The 19,397-nt window shown below is 40.1% G+C and overlaps 1 protein-coding gene across 1 annotated transcript; it reads left to right on the plus strand.

Annotated features, from left to right (window-relative positions):
* Positions 1-15,328: 15,328 nt before the first annotated feature.
* LOC131732772 (lipoxygenase homology domain-containing protein 1) lies at positions 15,329-19,105 on the plus strand. The gene is made up of 2 exons (XM_059021107.1): positions 15,329-15,441; positions 18,804-19,105. Exons 1-2 carry the CDS (start codon positions 15,331-15,333, stop codon positions 19,038-19,040), a joined length of 348 nt encoding a protein of 115 aa, XP_058877090.1. The 5' UTR covers positions 15,329-15,330; the 3' UTR covers positions 19,041-19,105.
* Positions 19,106-19,397: the final 292 nt, after the last annotated feature.

The following is a 19,397-nucleotide window of genomic DNA, read 5'->3' on the forward strand; positions in this document are numbered from 1 at the left end:
GTGTGTATTAGTGTTATTTTATATTTATTATTATTTAAAACATACTGTTTAATTTTTATAAAGCACGCCATTTTTTTATTGCTGTTTTTGCAGCATGGATGGGGTTAAACTTCCCCATCCATGCTAAACCCGTGCAGAATGTGACTGTAGTGGAAAAATAAGCTGACAAATGGTTTTTGATTCAAAAATACTTTATATAAAAGAAAAGTATACCTCCAATACAATCATATAAGCACGAGTTACAAACTGACTTCGGACCAGGCCTCAGTACAGCTCAGTGCATATGCTTGTATTGCAAAACACAGATATCCGCGGAGTCAGTTCAAAAGAGATGAAAGAGACCAACAAACTTTACAAGATTTCATATTTACACCTGATTCCCCTCCCATTTGTCTTACTCCTGTCCAATGATATGGGTTTCCACTCTATCATTGCAAACTCCCTCTGCGGGGGAAAGGGGGGGGGGGGTTGCACTCTGTCCATGACACGTTGCATACCACCTTGTACATAGCAGGGCGCATCCATCTTGTCTTTCAGTCCGTCCGCCCCCCCCCCATCTCACAGTGTCTCTGCTAGTTTCCTGCCTTTTGGCGTTTAGCTCAGACACCCATCTGTGACTTTGAGTCGTGTTAGTCTATGCAAAAATGCACATAGCTGGTTTTTCTGATGAGAAATGAAAGAACTCAAAACTTACACAATGCTGTATAGAAACTTAATATAAAAGCATATTAAAGCAACAGAATTAGTAAACACATTAAAACAACTTAACTATAAAAGCACATTGAAACACAATCTAAACATAATGAAAAACATTTTAATCAATAATCTGTTACATGACTAATACCTTATGCAGAAAGCAATTACTACAGTTCACCCTTTTGGTGCTAATTGTACAACTACAATCAAGTATGACCAAATTATTATGTATCTTATTAGTTATTCCTGAGCTTAATAACGCTATTGAGCAAAATTATGTTTTGTAAGGAGTCAGAAACTGTTGTATCCAAGAATTAATGAGGTTGCTATGGCATTCTTAATAATATACTGCTTGCAGGATTTAGTCCCCCTGTTGCAGCCTCACACTGTTGGTAACCCTTGAAAATCAGTAATTCCTTCCCCCACCTCCTCGTATTGGGGTGTGATGCTTTCCACCTGCAGTCTGTTGAATCAGGATTTTCAAAATGATGTGCAATATTTCTATTTTGTCTGCCAATCATAGCTTAAGTGACCCTCTTTAATGTCGTGACCACAGCACTGTTTGATCACTACGGCATTGGATTAAGTCCATCAAATGATACAGTTATCAATTAACTGCAAACATTTCAGATGCTTGCAATGTCATTTATACAAACTTCTGAGCTTAAACTTGGGGTCTGTTGTATGCAGTTACCTTTACCAGTATCAAATCTTGCTTCTGCTTCTTATTCAAACGTTTCAGATACTAGGTGAGTGGTTATGTTTGTATTAATTGAAGTGACTGCAGGACATTGGTATACCACATGTGTATTAGTTTCATAACAGCATACTTTGTGCACCATACCACTATCCTTTCTTTGTAACCACTGTCTGATATTGGTACGTGGTTTGCAATGCTAATCAAACATAAACATAACATGTGTTAATACCATATTTACATTATTCAAAACATTTTTACACTCTGGACCAATAATGATGTCTTCCTCCAGTAGGGGTGCAATGTTATAGTTACTCCTCTACATAAAATGTTTCATTATTTTTCAAGAGATAGGCGTTATCCAACCATTTTTTTGGTGGCCGGTGTTGTCCCTCCTTGTGAGGGAGGAGACCCTCACATTTGTCTCAGTATGTATCTGGACATTTTCTGCAAATTGTTTTTTAACTGTTTGTGTATTGTGTTGCTGAACCTTGGGTCTAGTAAGGAAAATAATAAAAACAAAATTCACTTACCTGGTGTATCAGGACTGGAGGCCTGTGGTTGGGAGTGTCCTGAAAAACAAAAGAAAGGTTAATCAAGAGTACTGTTTAGACAGTTGGTTTGGAAGGGTGCACACTTCCAGAACAATGTATTGCAGTACTATTGTTAAGATAAAATGAACAACAGTTATTTTAATGTGCATGTTTTTTGATATGCAATGGTTTAGGTAACCTGAGTTGGGTGTGGTGGTATGGTCATCCATCTTGACAGGAAGTGGGGAACCAGCCAAGTTGGTGAGGGAAGCTTTTATTGACTTCCCTGGGTATTGACTTCCTGTAGCAGGGCAGTACCTGTAGAAGATATTGAAAGGGGGGATAGCTGATTTTAATTAAGTTTCCCTCTGCTTGTTTTAAAGCATAGTATTAATGCATGTGTTAGATATATATATATATATATATATTCATTGATTTGTTTATTTTTGAATACTTTATTTATTATTGATAACTGTTTGCTGTTTTGTTCTTATATAACCACCTGCATAATGGTTTATTCTGGGGGGAGGGGTAGGCCTGGAAAGGTATAAAGGCTGTCAGTTGGTTCAGTCAGGATCTTCCTTTTGTGTAGATCAGAGGGCAGTTTTGCAGCTCTATGGTTGGACTCAGTTATTGAAGTCAGTACCTGTGATTAGGTGACTATAAATAGTTATTTTTGGTTTCCACTTTTTCTTTCTTCAAATTGTTTGATATTTGGTTTAATTAGCTTTTTGTTTATTATTGTTCTTAAATAAAAATAATTGGGTTTACACCAAACTTCTCTGTGCTCTGCGTGCTTCCCTGCGAATCAACACCAGCCGCTGGCTGCACTCTCCAACACTCCTTATACGTTCCTTTATATTCTTCTGACCATAAAAACTCTGGGAGCATTATTGGACCATAGCCCTACCTCTAACTCCAAACAGTGTGGGTATACTGTTTAGTGTCATTGTTTACAATTGATATTAACCCCCCTCCCTGCCTTGTTACACCTGGTCATTATGCTACATCTTATGTTAATTTCAGATTCTTTAATTGTTGCATATTTGCAGTCATTTTCAGCTTGTATCAATTTTTGTTGAATACCGGTTTCGTTTTTGAGCTGTATTAATCTGTTCTGCACCCGTGTCAAGTATTCAATTTTGTTTTGTTTTATTTGAGCCCTTCATTTGGATTAGGATCTATTGGTAGCCTCATTATTCTTCCTGTCATCATTTCATGTGGGCTGATCCCTGTTGATCTGGAGGGTGTGGCCCGTATTTTTGTAGCATTATTTTTGTCATGCTTTCTTTGATTGTCCAGTACATGCGTTCGACCATCCCAGAGCTCGACGGATGATAGGAGACATGTTTTATGTCTGGCATTTTGCACAATGCTTTAAACACTTTTCCGGTAAAGTGCGGTCCCTTGTCAGGAATTGATCTCCAGGGGCGTCCCACATATGGGTATTAATTTTCCCATAGGATACACGCCACTGTCAGTGTCGTGTTGTGTGTAAAATAACTTTATTAAACCCTACGAAGGGTTCAGTTTTAAGAATGTCCCAATGCACACACAACAGCTGCTTAACGCATTCATCATACCCTCTCTCAACTGGATTTTGTTTTCGTGAGTACTGTAGTATGCAACCAGTCTCAGTCTTGATCCATGCATCTGTAGTAGAACTGCATTGAGGGTCAGCAGCGTCGCTTTACAGTGAAGGTGAATTGTGATTCTGGGGCTAGTTGCAAGCTCCAGAACCTGTTGCTGACATCTAGTGTTGAAAAGACGCAAGTATCAGGGGACATTTCATTGAGAATGGCAAGGATGCACAACTAGATTTTGTGAGTGGCCAGATACAGGGAAAGCCAACTCGCCAAGGGCCGAAATTCATGTGATGAAGAATATTACCAAGGCATTTTAAATTATTCCCATGTGTTGTGTACCATAGGCATTTGTTTTAAACCCTGGTAGCTAAACACAATAGTAGGGTTTTTAGTACTCACCCTCACTGATTGGTAAAGATTTCAGTGGGAGATGTTGCAGCGTTTCTGGGACACCAGTTTTTGGATGTTGGGCTCCAGTGAAGTGGTGATGACTCTGAGCACAGCATGCAGGTTATCATCCGTCAGTCTTGTTGTCAGGTGTGACTTATTCAGGTTCATAATGGAGAAAACCTGCTCATAGATGTAAGCACTGCCAAACAAGGAGACCAAATTTAAAGCTTCTCTGCAGAGATTGGGAAACTGATCATGATCCAAAGATCAGTAGAATTCCAGCAGTGGCACTTCCCTATGCTTGTTCTTCAGCACACTGGAACACTGCAGCTCAATGACTTCCAACTGGAGTTTGTCAGGGACACTGTCAGCATCAGCAGAGAAAGGGTCTGAAAAGAGTTTAAATGAGACTCGCTCACTCTTGAACTTCTCAAATCTGCTGCCAAGCACTTCCTGCAGTTGTTTCAGTACACTTGCATGGCGATTCTATTTGTATGTTGTGTCCTGTGGAAAGGCTTCTTAACATGTTTCAAAGTGTGTCAGCTGCCCTTTCTCAAGCTGTTTTCTGAACAGCTTTAACTTAATTTCAAAAGCAAAAACAGCTTCAAACACATCATAAATAAGATGCTGACTTCCTTGTAACTTCAGGTTTAAGTCATTAAGATGACCTATAATATCACTTAAAAAAGCAAGAGCAGCAATCCAGTCACTGTCTTCCATAACGGAGGTGTCCCGTCCCTTCTTTTGCAGAAATGTTTTTATTTAATTTCTCAGCGCAAAAAAAGGGTTTAAGACGTTGCCATGGCTAAGCCATCTAACTTTTGTGTGTTAAACAACGTCCTCGTAAATGGCATTTATATTTTCCAAAAATGACTGAAATTCACAATGATTTAAAGAACGTGCACAAATGAAGTTAACTGTCAATACAATAAAGTCCATGACCTCTTTGAATTTCAAACATTTTGCATGTAAGGCCCCCTGGTGTATTATGCAATGGTACAGCTTTAACAGCTCAGCTCTTTCACCAAGGTCCTTCTTTAAACAGCCAATGAACCCTGTACTCGCACCTATCATAGCCGGCGCATCACCGGTAGTCACCCCTACCAACTTATCCCAGGGCAAATCTAATTCTTCTATTGCAATTTTAAATGCATAAAAAATATCAGCCAGTGGTTCTGCTGTGCAGAGATGCAAGGGATGCCAGCTCCTGGCTGTCTTCAAATGTTTTGATTACTCCACGGATGAAAATGAAAAGTTGGGCCGTGTCACTGGCATTGGTGCTTTCATCAAGAGCAGCTGAGAAGTACACAGAATCATTACATTCGCTTTTTAGATGATCATAGCTATTTTCAGAAATGTCATCCTGCATACTCGTTCTGGAAAGGCAAACATTCTTAAAGGTATATTTGTTTTCTTTGCAAACAGCATCACATATTTCCATCAGACATTCTTTCACAAAATCTCCATCTGTGAAGGGGTGTCCTGATTTTGCAATGAGCTGAGCAACTTTGAAACTTTCTATAGTAGCAGATTCAGATTCCTTGTGTTTATTTTCAAAAACACCTTGCTGGCCTATTAACTGCTTTCTGAGATTTTCAATTTTTTTTGCTCTCAATTCTCCCAGCAAGTCTTTGTATGTTTTGTCTCATAATGATGGTGTAAATTGAATTACCCTGAACTGCTAGTTGTACTATAACGGCTGCTGCTTTTTCTGCTTCCGCTTTTACTGTTTCTGCAGCAGGTGGGGCTGTCCGTCAATCGGTATAGTCATTTGTTTAGCACGGCCGCAATCATTCTTGTGTGTTGCCCGTATGTTTTATACAATTTCCACTTTTCGTCTAGATATGTAGCGAATGGTTCTCTAGCCCCTTGTTGTTAGTCTGTGATCCTTCCCCAGTCTACTATGGGAGGATCCCTGGCAGCTTCCATTCCTATTCAGAATTGTTCAGAATTGTGGGTACCTTATGCAGAAAGCCATTACTACATGACCGTCTCCAGATTGATTGATTGACCAATTTATTATTAATTCGTAGACTTTCACATGTATATAAACCTGCAGCTTTGGCTGATCGGGGAAGGTGTTCAGAGGTGGAACGATAAAGCGAGACAGGAGGAACTGAAACTAAAAAGAATATAACAATTGCTAGGCACACTGGTTTTTCACCAGCACGATTCTTGTTTTATTTAGTGCTTGGTTTATTTTTTGTTTTGTCCAACGAGCCATTTTCTTTTGCAAAGTCTTTTGTTTCTTTTTATTTATTAATAAAACTTGTGCATCTGCGCTTTCATTACCCCAGCACTGTTGTCTGTGTGTCCAGCCATCCTGGTCACAGTGACTTACACCACAGTTCGCAGGATATCAGCACCCCTGTCATAGATGTGAGGAGGACTTGCATGGACACAGTTAGTGATGAACCTAATGATCCTTGTGAACCCGGTCAGACAAACCAGCATAAGAGAGAAAAGAACCTCAACGGGCACAAGCCTGGAGTTAAATGGCCAAGAGCTTGTGAGAAAACTGCATGGGACACAGTAAACGCAGATCTCTGTGTTGCATTGGAAAGATTAAGTGGAACAGTTGAAAAGAAGCTGGATAAATTTGGGGACATCATCTACGCATATGGAAGTGAGAGGTTTGGAGTTGAAAAAAGGAAGGAAAAAGTACAAACTATTCCTGGAAAGTCTAGACGGCAGCAGGAGATTGAACGCTTAGTTAGAGAAAGGAGACAGCTGAGGAACCAATGGAGAAGAGCAGAACAAAGTCAGAAGGAGGGACTCAATCTCTTACAAAGGGTCATAAAAGATAAGCTTGCAACATTGCGCAGAGCTGAGCGCCTACGGAAACGCTACAAAAAGAAGGAGCGTGCGAGAGCTAACTTTTATAAAGACCCATTCAAATTTGTAAAGAAGTTATTCACCAGTGAGAAGAATGGCACACTAAAAGCATCTAAGGTTGAGCTGGAGAGATATTTGGAGGAAACACATACAGATTAAAAAAGGCAGGAGCCTATGTCAATTCCGTCAGACATCCCACCTATCAATCCACCAGAATACCAAATGGAGGACTGTGCACCTAAGTGGAAAGAAATAGAGCAAGCTGTGAAAAAAGCAAGGGCTTCATCATCTCCAGGGCCTAATGGAGTTCCGTACAGAGTGTACAAGAGTGCTTCAGGAGTTCTACGAATTCTGTGGAAATTGATGAAAGTGGCATGGGAAAAACAGGTTGTACCAAGAGCATGGCGCCGAGCAGGTGGAGTCTTTATACCTAAAGAAAAAGATTCTACAAGCATCAGTCAGTTTCGTCCCATTTCCCTATTAAACGTAGAAGGCAAGATTTTCTTCAGCATTATTGCTCAGAGATTGTCAGCTTACCTATTAAAGAACTGCTTCATTGACACTTCAATACAAAAAGCGGGCATTCCAGGTTTCCCAGGTTGCTTAGAACACATCAATGTGATCTGGCAACAAATTCAATCAGCTAAAAAGGAGAGGAAGGAGCTCCATGTGACATTCCTGGATTTGGCTAATGCATATGGTTCAGTGCCACATGAACTACTTTGGGCAGCATTTGATTTTTTCAGTGTACCGATGACAATAACAAATTTAGTGAAAGCCTATTTTGGAGATTTGCAATTCAGTTTTTCAACTTCAGAATTCAGCACTACATGGCAATGCCTAGAGGTTGGAATAATGGCAGGATGCACCATTTCTCCACTGGCTTTTACCATGGCAATGGAAGTAATCATTAGGGCATCAAAATGGGTAGTAGGAGGAGAGCGCTTGGCTTCTGGAATGCGACTACCACCAATTCGAGCATACATGGATGACATGACAACCATGACTACAACAGTAGCCTGCACTAATCGATTATTGGGCAAATTAACCAATAACATTGAATGGGCACGAATGCAATTCAAGCCCAGTAAATCAAGGAGCATCTCTATAATTAAAGGCAAAGTAGTATTATTATTATTATTATTATTATTTATTTCTTAGCAGACGCCCTTATCCAGGGCGACTTACAATCGCAAGCAAATACAAATACATTCAAGTGTTACAATATAAGTCATACAATAAGAACAAGAAATACAATAATTCTCAAGTGTGACAAACCACAATTCAATAATACAGCAGATAATAGTGAAAGTTACATCAGGATATGATTAAGTAGTGATAGTTACATCAGGATATGATTAAGTACAAAATACTACAGATTAAACACTTGGCAGATTACAATATTCTGAGGTACAGGATTAAATGCAGTAAAATAGGGGGCAGATAAGAGCAAAATAAAGCATATTTAAATGAAGGGTGATAGTGTCCCAGGATACAACAGAGGAGTTCTACAGGTGCTGTTTGAAGAGGTGAGTCTTAAGGAGGCGCCGGAATGTGGTCAGGGACTGGGCAGTCCTGACATCTGTAGGAAGGTCGTTCCACCACTGCGGAGCAAGGGTGGAGAAGGAGCGGGCTCGGGAGGCAGGGGAGCGTAGCGGAGGTAGAGCCAGTCTTCTAGTGCAGGCGGAGCGGAGAGGTCGAGTGGGGGTGTAGGGAGAGATGAGGGTCTGGAGGTAGCTGGGTGCAGTCTGATCAAGGCATCTGTAGGCTAGTACAAGAGTCTTGAACTGGATGCGAGCGGTGATCGGGAGCCAGTGGAGCGAGCGGAGTAGTGGAGTAGCGTGGGCGAAGCGAGGTAGAGAGAACACCAGGCGAGCAGCAGAGTTCTGGATGATAAAACATTCTGTTGGTGAGGCAATACCAACAGTGTCTGAGAAGCCAGTGAAGAGTCTTGGGAGATGGTACAACGGGGATCTAAAGGACACAGTTTGTGTGGGAGAAGTTAGACAACAAGCAGTGGAAGGGTTGAAGAGCATAGACAGTTGCGCTCTACCAGGTAAACTAAAACTCTGGTGCTTTCAGTTTGGTCTACTGCCGAGGTTGCTGTGACCACTGACTGTGTACGAGGTTTCTTTGACAACAGTAGAGAAGCTGGAAGCTTTAATCAGTTCATACATCAGGAAATGGTTGGGAGTTCCACACTGCCTCAGCAGAGTGGGACTTTATGGTAAAGGAATACTGCAGCTACCAGTCTCTGCTCTAACCGAGGAGTTTAAGTGCGCCAAGGTCAGACTGGAAATGACATTAGTAGAGTCACGCGATAAATGCGTAAGGGAGGCAGCACCTGTGTTGAAAACTGGAAGAAAGTTTGCGGCAAAGAAAGCTGTGGAAGATGCAAAGGCTGCCCTTCGAATTGGTGATATCATGGGGCAAGTTCAGTATGGAAGAGGGGGTCTTGGTTTCAGTTCAGCTCCTCCTACATGGCACAAGGCAGCCCCAGCTCAAAGGAGGAAGCTGGTAGTCAACGAGGTGCAAAAGCAGGAGGAGAGGATGAGGTGTATAAAGGTCATTTCCCAGGCCAAGCAGGGAGAATGGATGAGATGGGAGAGTGTGGAACAACGCAAGATTGGCTGGCAAGACCTATGGTCAATGGAACAGAGCAGGATCAGTTTCCTCATCAGGTCAACATATGATGTTCTCCCATCACCACAGAACCTAAACCTCTGGGTAGGAGAGGATCCCTCATGTCCTTTGTGTTCATCACCTGCAACATTAAGGCACATTTTGACAGGATGTAATGTGGCTCTTAGCCAAGGACGGTTTACTTGGCGCCATGACCAGGTGCTGCGATGTTTGGCCTTAGCATTGGAAGACAAGCGTAACATGACCAATAAGTTGTCACCTGTTCCATCAAAACATTACACACAAAAGACAACATTCCTCCGCCCAGGAGAGCAACCACCAAGAAAAGGTGTTAAAACCAATCCTCGCCCAGGACAACTGGAAGCTGCTAGAGACTGGAAAATGCTGGCAGATGTTGGTCAACGGCTTATTTTTCCACCTGAGATTGCCACCACTAACCTTCGACCAGATATTGTCTTGTGGTCTGGATCAGCACGCCTTGTTCACCTGGTAGAGTTAACAGTGCCATGGGAGGATGCTGTAGATGAGGCGTATGAGAGGAAGAAACTGCGGTATGCTCAACTAGCCACTGAAGCGGAACAGCGAGGATGGAGAGTTCGGGTTTACCCAGTGGAAGTGGGTTGTCGAGGATTTGTGGCACACTCTACAACCCGGTTTCTCAGAGACGTCGGATTCAGTGGCCAAGAGTTGCGTCGCACAGTGAAGAACTTATCTGAAGCAGCAGAGAGGAGCAGCAACTGGCTGTGGTTGAGACGGAAAGATTCTGGCTGGGGATCTCAAGCACAATAGAAAGAAAGAAACGCTGATGTACAGGTAAGTAAGCTGGGCTGAGTTGAGTGGGGGACGGAGGGGGGTGATGCTGGGACGCCAGAATCACCGTCGAGCCCTCTTGAGGTGTCGTGGGCTAGTCGACGAAACACTGAGGATGGAAGGTGCCCACTTGAAAACCCCAGAGATGTACCCTACTTAGCTCAATCCAGACGGTTGTCATGCTGATACGCTGGGGAGGCCGCACTGTGGTTGATCCCCGGAGCCAGCATCGCAGCCGTTGTGTGTGCTGATGCGCCAGGGAGGCAAAAATAAGCTGATCCCTGGAGCCAGCATTACACTTCAGCCATTAACACCAGACAGAAGGATATCTACATCATCATATGGAAGGAAACGTAAATGGATGGAGACACATATGGATCACATTAGTTTACTGTAAAGCTACGTCTTAGTTGGTGCTTATCTTGGCGAGAGCCGAGTTCAAATCAGCATGAAGTTTTAACATCTACTTTCGTGTAATGGAAATTTTGGCATGAATAACATTTTGAGACTTTTTGCTGGTGCTGTTGGTCCTTACTGGCCATCACACTCACCCTACTTTGATTATATTGGACATGTGTATTACGCACTTAATTATATACACATGAGGAACTCATCAATGTGCTTGATGAATAATGGCAAAATGTGTCCTGTCAACTTATCCACAATCTTCTCAGGATCTTCACACAGTGTCGACAATGTTGTTAATATATAACAAAACCAGAAGGCATTTGCAGTTATTGCCAAATGCAATCTGAAACGTCTGTTTGAGGCTAGGAGTGTATGATAAAAGTTTGGTGAAGATTGGTGAAAATCAAGGCAGTTGTGTTAACAATGTAGACAGATGGACAGTCTACATAAGGGTCCCCATTTTTTCAACAATATAGCCTACTCTGTGGGAAGGATGCATTACAGCAGTAGGCCTCTGAATTAATTGTGTATTGTGTCACAGGCGTCTCCCATATGTGCCAGATGGAATGCAACAGGGCGAAGCTGCTTGATGAGATTCTGGGATCAATAAGCTACTAACAACCAAATGAGCAAGATGGGCGGAATGACCTCCTCTCGTTTGTAAACTTTCTTATGTTCTAATTATCGATCTGTGTTAAACTGTTTGGCTTCATGAATAACGTTCCTCTATATAGGCCACTGTACTTTCATTGAAACTATTATTTTGCCATTGTGCTTGGTCTTTTAATATAAATCAACTAGGATTCTAACATTCATTAGGCAAGTACTATGCTACATTAGTTAGAAAATACAAAACATATATCCAACTTTTAAAGTCCTTGCAGCAGTGCATTATTAATGATACTGATTTCTCAGCCTGAACTACTATCACTAATCTACTTTCATTTCAGCATCAAACCAGCCTTAAGTCATGATGCAGTATGCCCAATGCTTTATTGCCAGTACTTTTGGAAACTTTGGGGAAAGAAAACAAATACTCTCTATACTATCTCTCTATATATACAGTAAATGAATGCAAATACAACTTTAATACTGTACATATTAAAAGCAACCCTATGAACTGCCAGAGACTAGAGTGCAAGCTTGAGCATGTACTGTAAAGGTCTTACACCAACAGTCTTGTATCCCCTTACAATGGATATCATGGATACCTGCATGATGAGGTCCCCTTCTAGTCATCTTCATTCCTAAAGTTATTTTATTTTTATTTGGATTTCTGCATGTCTCAAGAATATACACAATGTAATGTAGGTGATGTGAACCACATGAACTATCGTTCAAATGTAAAATTCAAGCTTTTTTTAAACAGTTCTGAATACAGCACAGATCAATGCTTATTTTATAAAAACATATTTATTTTCAACATATTTAGGTATTTATTATATTGGAGCGCCAATGAAAGGAGGGAAAAAATAATAATAATAATATTGTTACACTATAAGATATTGCAGTGTGATCTGCGATAATGATTTATTACACTCCAGAACTCAGCTTCACAAACTGATACCACAGTGTGGCAGGGCCGGTGTAAATAGTGAGGGGGTATGTTTTTTATTCAAGTTTGGCAGGGATGGGGTTAAAAATCTCATCTTTGCCAAATCCTTGTGCAGAATGTGGCTGGAGCTTAATTATTATTATTATTGTTATTATTATTTATTTCTTAGCAGACGCCCTTATCCAGGGCGACTTACAAGATATCACATTATTTTTTACATACAATTACCCATTTATACAGTTGGGTTTTTACTGGAGCAATCTAGGTAAAGTACCTTGCTCAAGGGTACAGCAGCAGTGTCCCCACTAGGGATTGAACCCACAACCCTCCGGTCAAGAGTCCAGAGCCCTAACCACTACTCCACACTGTTGATTAATTGATGATCAGTTAAGCCAAGCCACATGCCAGAGAGACCCCTAGTGCACAAGCTGCTACAGCACCTCTTAATATACCGAAGTTCTGGGACTGGAATGTTGATCTGGAGTGGGAGCAGAATAATGATCCCACTCTGGTGAACATTCAGGGGCAGGTTCGGTCTATTGAGAGGAAGGAAGTTGAAGGCAGCCGACTGCTCACATTCAAAATTAGAACACAAGCTGCAGCTATGTAATTTGATACAGACATAACTTTTATGGTTGACATAATTTGAGTAAATAATCATAACAATATAAGTTAGAGAGAAAATTAAAATAGCAGATAGAGGTCTGTTAAAAATGCTCCAAAATATTACAAAGTAGCCTGTCCTCAAATTAGGACAATGGCTTTAATGGGTTAAAATCTGCAGTTGGCTTGTTTCTATCCAAACTATGATTGGGACATATTAAAAGTTGGTAACACTGGACAGGATTAAGACAAGACGTGGGTCATGTTTACACCGACACTGCCATTGGCTTGTTTTCAGCACATAACTGTATTCTATGATTCTCTAGACCAATTTGGATATCATACAAGAACCTTTTTTTTTGTGGCAGCAATTTTACTTTTCTCAGAGACCATTTGAGGTACTGGCTTCATTCATATTCGCAGTGTTATACACTTTGTGGTAAAATAATAATAATAATAATAATCCTTTCCACTGCCACATTATTTTCTCCTTGGTCATATCAAAGATACACACCACATGCTTTTAGAATTGTAATGTTTCTATTAGTCAGGTGTTTTTCCAGCAACTAATACTAAACATGTCAACTTTGCTTCATTTTACAAACCATTCAATCAGAGATTTTACATTCCTCTTAAATACAGTGCCTTGCATAAGTATTCACCCCCCTTGGACTTTTCTACATTTTGTAGTGTTACAACCTGGAATTAAAATAGATTTAATTAGGATTTTTTTGTCACTGATCTACACAAAATAGTCCATAATGTCAAAGAGGGGAAAAAAATCTACATATTTTTCAAAATTATTTACAAATAAAAAACTGAAAAGTCTTGATTGCATAAGTATTCACTCCCTTTGCTGTGACACCCCTAAATAAGCTCTGGTGCAACCAATTGCCTTCAGAAGTCACATAATTAGTTGAATGGAGTCCACTTGTGTGCAATTAAAGTGTCACATGATCTCGGATTAAATACACCTGTTTCTGGAAGGCCCCAGAGTTTATTAGAGAGCAGATCTAAACAAACAGCATCATGAAGACCAAGGAGCTATCAAAACAAGTCCAGGATAAAGTTCTGGAGAAGCACCAATCAGGGTTGGGTTATAAAAAAATATCCCAAACTTTGAACATCCCCTGGAGCACCGTTAAATCCATTATTAAAAAATGGAAAGAATATGGCACAAGCGCGACTCTGCCTAGAGAAGGCCATCCACCAAAACTCAGTGACCAGGTAAGGAGGGCATTAGTCAGAGAAGTAACCAAGAATGGTAACTCTGAAGGAGCTGGAGAGATCCACAGCTGAGATGGGAGAAACCATCCATGGGACAACTATAACCCGGATGCTCCACAAAGCTGGGCTTTATGGAAGAGTGGCGAGAAGAAAGCCATTGCTGAAGAAAACCCATATCAAATCCCATTTGGATTTTGCCAAAAGGCATGTGGGAGACACAGCAAACATGTGGAAAAAGGTTCTCTGGTCTGATGAGACCAAAATTGAACTTTTTGGCCTTAGCGCAAAATGCTATGTGTGGCGCAAAGCTAACACTGCTCATCACCCTGAGAACACCATCCCCACGGTGAAGCATGGTGGTGGCAGCATTATGTTATGGGGATAATTTTCATTGGCAGGGACTGGGAAACTGGTCAGGATTGAGGGCAAGATGGGTGGAGCCAAATACAGGGAAATTCTACAGGAAAACCTGTTTCAGTCTGCAAGAGACCTGGGACTGGGGCGGAGGTTCACCTTCCAGCAGGACAATGACCCTAAACACACAGCCAAAGCTACACTGGAGTGGTTTAAAAACAAGAACCTGAATGTCTTAGAATGGCCCAGTCAAATCCCAGACCTCAATCCGATTGAGAATCTGTGGCAAGACTTGAAAATTGCTGTTCACCAACAGTCCCCATTCAACTTGAGAGAGCTTGAGCAATTTTGCCAAGAAGAATGGGCAAATATTGCAGGATCCAGCTGTGCAAAGCTGGTAGAGACTTACCCAAAAAGACTCACAGCTGTAATTGCTGCCAAAGGTGCTTCTACCAAGTATTGACTCAGGTGGGTGAATACTTATGCAACCAACAAATGTCTTTTTTTTTGTTTAATTAACTTTTGTGTCACAATAAAAAATATTTTGCACCTTCAAAGTGTTAAGTATGTTGTGTAAATCAAATGGGAAAAACCCCAATTAAATCCATTTTAATTCCAGGTTGTAACACTACAAAATGTGGAAAAGGGGGGTGAATACTTATGCAAGGCACTGTATAGTTAGAGGTACAGCACTCCTCTATAGTCTTTAAAATATATATTTTTAAAAAATATATTAGAAATGAAAACTTTAAACAAATTTAAAAAAGCAAGACTTTTTTTTTTTAAATATCAGTGGCATTTAACAAAAATGACTAGGTCTTCCTATTTTAAGGGGGGGGGCATCTTCCTCATATTCCTACTGTCATAAATGTGAAACAATAAATAGCATGATAGTATTGGGGGGGGGGTCTGACTTTCTAAACTGTGCATATGTTACTACCTGCCTCAGTAGAAAAAAGGTTCTGTTCTTTTTCATTCTGACTATAGCAACGCATGAAGGACTGTGTCACAAAACAAGAGCTGGGATTTCACACTGCAGACCTGTGGCTGTTTGAGGAGACTGGGTCAGACAGCATGACAGAGCTGACAGGCCTCCTCTCAGAGGTACGTCACATAAATAAAAGTGACTTAATGTCCAACACATTATATGTGTTCAGAATAGCAAGCAACATGAGACAGTATCCATGCAGATTTTTTTTGGTGCAGCAAAAGTGCCTGTGTAGTTTGAAAGATTAGGTTTGAGACAAAGCTTTCTAGCAGATGGCTGCGCAAACTGTGCCCCACCACATGACATGAGATACTGCATTTTCCAAATCTGCCCAATTAGGTAATACACAAAAATATACACATTCAATGGAGCAATGGTTGTCAGCTCTTTGCGTGGTATTTCTCAATGTTTCTTGACATATTCTGTGTCAAGAGACTGTTGCATGATCTTGGTTAGCGATTTGTAAATAACTTCTTTCATTTCTTTGAGTACTATTGGGAGGATCTCATCCGGCCAAGGGGATTTGTTTATTTTAAGAGCTCCTAGTCCCTTTAACGCTTCTGCCTCTGTTATGCTAAAGTTATTTAAAATTGGATAGGAACAGGTTGGCATGTGGGGCATGTTGTCTGTGTCCTCCTTTGTAAAAACCTGTGAAAAGTAATCTTAATTTAAAGTAATTTAATATATTTGCTATTTTTTTTCTTCATCTATGATTTTGCCATTTGTGTCTCTTAGACATTTAACCTCTTCTTTGAATGTTCTCTTGAATGTTATAATATTGGAAAAAACATTTTGGAATTGGTTTTAGCCCCCTTAGCAATATTCATTTCTATCTCCCTCTTGGCCTTTCTAACTTCCTTTTTGACTTCCGCTTGCAGTTCCAAGTACTCTTTCTGTGTACTTTGTTTTTGGTCCCTTTTAAACACTCTGTAAAGTGCCTTTTTTCGCAGAATTTTTTTTTTTTAATTGATCTATTAAACCATTTTGGCCATTTTGTTTTAGATTTAGATTTGTCTACTTTTAGGATGTAATTGTTTTGCGCATCTAGTACTACATTTTTAAAAAAACAGCCATCCTTTTTCTGTGGATGTTCTCTCTATTTTATTCCAATCTACTTCTGTTAGTCTCTGTTTCATGCCTTCATAGTTTGCTTTTCTAAAACTGTAAACCTTAGCTTTAGTCCTTACTTTTGGGGTTTTAAAAAAGACTTCAAATGAGACCATGTTGCGGTCTGAGTTTGACAATGGCTCTCTGACCTCTGTTTTAGTTATTCTGTCTTCGTTATTTGAAAAGACTAAATCCCCTCTAGTCGGTGCCTTGACAAATTGCGTTAGGAAGCAGTCATTTGTCATTTCCACCATTTCAATTTCGTCCGTCGTGCTCCCCACCGGGTTCTCCCATTTTATACGGGAGAAGTTGAAATCCCCCATTAGTATGGCTTCTCCTTTTCTACACGCATTTCAAATGTCATTGTATAACAGACTATTTTGCTCAGCATCTGAATTTGGTGGTCTATAGCATGCTCCTATTATTATTCCCTTTGAATTTGTGTCCATTATTCTGACCCATATTGATTCTGCATTGTTTTCTTTGTCCTGATTTAACACCTGGGCTTCAAGACTTTTTCTTATGTATAGCGCTACCCCTCCGCCTCTTCTGTCCTGCCTGTCTTTCCTATACCGTGTGTACCCACTAATATTATATTCGTCGCCATCACTCTCAGACAACCAAGTTTCTGTAACACCTATCACATCGTAGTTACTTGTTAGTGCAGTAGCTTCAAGTTCTAACATTTTGTTTCTGAGACTTCTAGCATTAAGATAAATACATTTAATAGTTGTCTTACTTGAGTTGTTGCCCTTGTTTTGATGTGGTCTCCCTTCTGTTTTTTTGTTTTCTCCCTCCTTCCTTTCTAGTTTAAATGCTTCTGGACCTCCTCAAGGATCCTTTCTCCAAGTAGATTGGTTCCCTTTCTGTTTAAGTGCAGTCTGACCCACCTATATAGATAGTCCTTGTTGGAGAATGTGCTCCAATGTTCAAGAAAGGTGAAGCCTTCCTCTGTGCACCACGATTTCAGCCATGCATTTTGATTTTGTATTTCCAGCTGTCCATATGGTCCTTTGCAAGGTGCCGGCAGTATCCCAGAAAATACCACATTTTGGTATTGTCTTTTAATTTCCTTCCTAGCTCTCTGAATTTGTTTTGCAGGGATCTTGGTCTGTCTCTTCCAATGTTGTTTGTACCGAGGTGGACGACTACTACCGGGTTGTCTCCTGTTTTTTTTTAACTAACCAGTTAAAAAAAAAAAAAAAAACATTGTTAATTTGGTAATATTCTTGATGATAAACATTAATAAACAAAAAAAAAAGTTCCTCTTAAAATAATTCATGTTTTTGTGAAGGGGATGTAGTTACCCCAAAAAAGCTATTTACTCCAAATTGTCATAAGCACAATTTTGGTCTGAATGGGGGGAAAAAACACTATTTACTAAAACTAATGAAAAACAGCTTTAGACTGCTCACACACCACAACATTTAAATGTCTGAGTTGTTTATTTCTGGTTTCTTAACTTTATTGGGTGGGTTATTGCTATCATAAAAATAAAAAAAAACATGCTAATGACAATTTGGTGTTAATAGCTCTTAGAATGTGTCCCAATGTGTTTTGGAGATTTTACTGAAGTTTAAAATGCTTAAAGACACAAATAAATCTGCCAGCTGTTAGCAGAGCAGACTTTCAGCCCCAGTACACATCTCTAATGGAAGCAGCCTCATTGAACTCAGAAGCATCGTTTTTAAAAGGGATATTCTCAGTCAGGAGGATATTTTTCCTCATTCATCCTAATTAAACAACACGTGGAAATTTAACATCATTCAGTTATCATGTACAATGCAACAAACATTCTTCAGCAGCTCAGCCAATAAGAACTTTTAGAAAACATTGAAAAAAGTATGTAGGTATTTGTGATCAAGTTCAATATTCTTAAGGATGCTGGGAAACATGTATCTCACACAAGAAACTTTTGTGGTCAACTACTGCCCAATCTAGGACAACAATCTGAAAAAGTTTTCTCTACTGTGCTGTTTAGCAGTTCATATATTAAGACTTATTTGTTTAGTTATAAACAAAAACCCCATGTATTGATACATTTAGAGATAACAGCTGTTTGTTACATTGCATTCTTATTGATCATCCGCTTTATCATAGTAACCATAAACCACAAGTAAATGCACTGTCAGGCTCAGCTGAGATCATCTTAATGCACCTCCAGGATGAGAATCTGCATCCTGTGTGATATGCAGAGCTGAGGCTGATTGCAAAAGATTGTATTAAATCAAATAATAATGAAAGAAAAAGCGAGTCTCTGTTCCAGTGTGGTATCTAATTTCCCGTTGATAATAAGGATAACTGTACTTGAAATGTCATGTCAATTAAATGCAAGCTGATGGTGACTATCTTGCAGTTTGCATTTCAACAGTTTAACGTCTTCCACCTAAGGGCAGTTGACCTTGGCTTGCCCAGCAGAGTGGTGATCAGACATAGTAGTGCTGGCTGGTACCTGGATGGAATCACTGTGAAGGAGACGAGTGAAAAAGATACAGAATTTGTGTTTCCATGCCAACGGTGGTTAGACAGTGGAACTGATGACAGATGGACAGAAAGAGCTTCCACGCCTCAGAAAAGTCAGCAGAAGCAACAGACGGGTGACAGCTGATCCTCAGGGTGTGTTATCATGAGGTGTTTGTCTATACATGCTTTGCATTGGTTTTTACGGTGCAGGGGGGGGGGGATAAATCACAAAAGGAGAAATAACACTTGTTTAATTAAGCTACAATAAATAAATTAAACGTAGTCATAAAACATAAAATAAACTGCAATCATTTTTTAAAAACTGGTTTATTCAAGTTGTATGTTATGAGGCTATACTCATGTTAAAAGCCTAGCCTTTTCTGTATTATCTTTGGGAGGTTTAACAGGTTAACTAGACAAATCCCTTTTTCAAATTTATATCTGTCAAAATCCATCCGTAACCATCAAAGCCAATGAGCAAAACAACTGACTTCTTCTCATT

Source organism: Acipenser ruthenus, chromosome 3, assembly GCF_902713425.1.
Source record: "Acipenser ruthenus chromosome 3, fAciRut3.2 maternal haplotype, whole genome shotgun sequence".
Taxonomy (NCBI): Eukaryota; Metazoa; Chordata; class Actinopteri; order Acipenseriformes; family Acipenseridae; genus Acipenser; species Acipenser ruthenus.

Bases quoted from the DNA above. Each gene is read 5' to 3' on its own strand.
- LOC131732772 (XM_059021107.1), top strand. From the start codon at position 15,331: ATGAAGGACTGTGTCACAAAACAAGAGCTGGGATTTCACACTGCAGAC. The intron at 15,442-18,803 runs GTACGTCACATA...GCATTTCAACAG, and splicing joins TGACAGGCCTCCTCTCAGAG to TTTAACGTCTTCCACCTAAG.